This window comes from Ictalurus punctatus, chromosome 25, assembly GCF_001660625.3.
Source record: "Ictalurus punctatus breed USDA103 chromosome 25, Coco_2.0, whole genome shotgun sequence".
NCBI lineage: Eukaryota > Metazoa > Chordata > Actinopteri > Siluriformes > Ictaluridae > Ictalurus > Ictalurus punctatus.
In genome coordinates, this window is record NC_030440.2 from 5,234,080 (window position 1) to 5,235,788 (window position 1,709).

The following is a 1,709-nucleotide window of genomic DNA, read 5'->3' on the forward strand; positions in this document are numbered from 1 at the left end:
ATAATAATAATAATAATAATAACAAGAAAATATATAATATAATTATAATTCTTCTTCTTCCTATTATTATTATTATTATTATTATTATTATTATTATTATTATTATTAACACTAATGATGACTCGTTTAGCATGAACAGCGTGACTCGAGGTCGCATGCCTCAGTTACAGCAGGCTTCAGTCTTATAAATTAAGTGTTAAAGACTGCTTCAGAAATGGCTGTGGATTAGGCTATTTCAGCCATCCCGCCTAATATGAGCTATCAGTATTATATCCCACTTTTAAGCCTACTGAAAACTTTAATCGTTTACTATTGTTATCGTAAACAAAAAAAAATGTTAGGCAACAAGATCATTCAGAATAAATGCTCACTTATCTATCTGCGATCTGATATTGACAGTGACACTGATCATCTTGAGTTAGGTAGAAATCTGTCAAATAAGTATCCAGAATTAAAAATAAAGAAGATACAAAGGGTGAAGTGGATTCCTTCAAATTAGAAATGTTTTAATATATGTCAAAATGTATTAACAAACCCATGAATAATTTAGCGTCATCAGTAACAACTTTTTAAAAAACCACCAACAACAACTAGTCTATCAAAACATACAGCATAGTGTTCCTTATAGGATAGGATATCTCAAATGGTCTACGACAGTTCACAGTTTCAAAACGATTTTGGCTACAAAAAACAAACAAACAAACCAAAGAAAAAAACAAACAAACAAAAAAGCAACGAAAATCTGGGCACAATAACTTTTATATACACTGATTGTCTTCTACGGCAAAAACAAGCAATTAAAAAAATTCTTGTCATAAATAAAATAGTGCATAATAATAATAATAATAATAATAATAATAATAATAATAATAATAATAATAATAATAATATCTACTTCAGATTGCTAGAAATTTTCAGAACCACGAGTTTTAAGCCATGAGTTTCACTGATGGTCATGGTTAACATTTTGTCCCCGTTGTCTTAATAAAAATATAATTTAATAGCCTGAGTTAAAACATATGACAAACTCGGCATAGATTCTTTCATTTGCATTGTGTTGTAGGGGAGACTTATACAAACTCACAGTATCGCATTTATCGAATAAAATCAATAATTTAATATTTCTTGTCTGTTTTTTTACTGTTATTACAAAACTTGAAATTTCCACGAAGAGGTTTGATCTTTGTAATCCAAGCAGTCGCCATTGAAGCTCAGCTTCCAAGAAGCGCCTTGGTCCTTGTAATCTAAGCAATCGGACGGCGCGTTGATCCCGACACCGGAAGTTACGTAGCCCTGAGGTGTGAATGAACATGACGGGCTCAGGTGATTGCTGACCGTACTCGTGCTTGTCGGGCTCAGGTTTGATGCAGGGCCACTCAGCTGGTGATGCACAGGCCCGAGGTAGGAGCCACAGTCAATTCCGCTGAAATAGGATGCAGTGCCCGAGTAGTGTTGACTGTATGCGGGCGCCTGCGTGTAGGTGACCGGGTAAGAGCGCTGCATACAGGACAAAGATGAGGAAGAGGAGGAGGTAGAGGAAGAGAGCTGCTCTGAGACTGGAGAAATGGAGGCCGGACTCCAGATGGACACTGGGGCCGTGCTGGTGGACACGCCCGGTAAGGAGGTGCTTGAGGTGCTGGTGAACGGGCCACTGCTGCTGCTGCTGCTCTCCAGGTTTACCTCTCTGGCTGGAGAAGTCTTTTTGATGG

At 37.2% G+C, this 1,709-nt stretch overlaps 1 protein-coding gene across 1 annotated transcript in view; it reads right to left on the minus strand.

Annotated features, from left to right (window-relative positions):
• Positions 1-494: 494 nt before the first annotated feature.
• The window catches only part of LOC108257654 (homeobox protein OTX2), a 3,335-nt gene continuing 2,120 nt past the window's right edge, over positions 495-1,709 (minus strand). The window contains exon 3 of the mRNA XM_017455570.3: positions 495-1,709. This exon is cut by the window's right edge and continues 82 nt beyond it. Within this exon, the coding sequence (XP_017311059.1) occupies positions 1,147-1,709 (563 nt within the window). The 3' untranslated portion in view covers positions 495-1,146.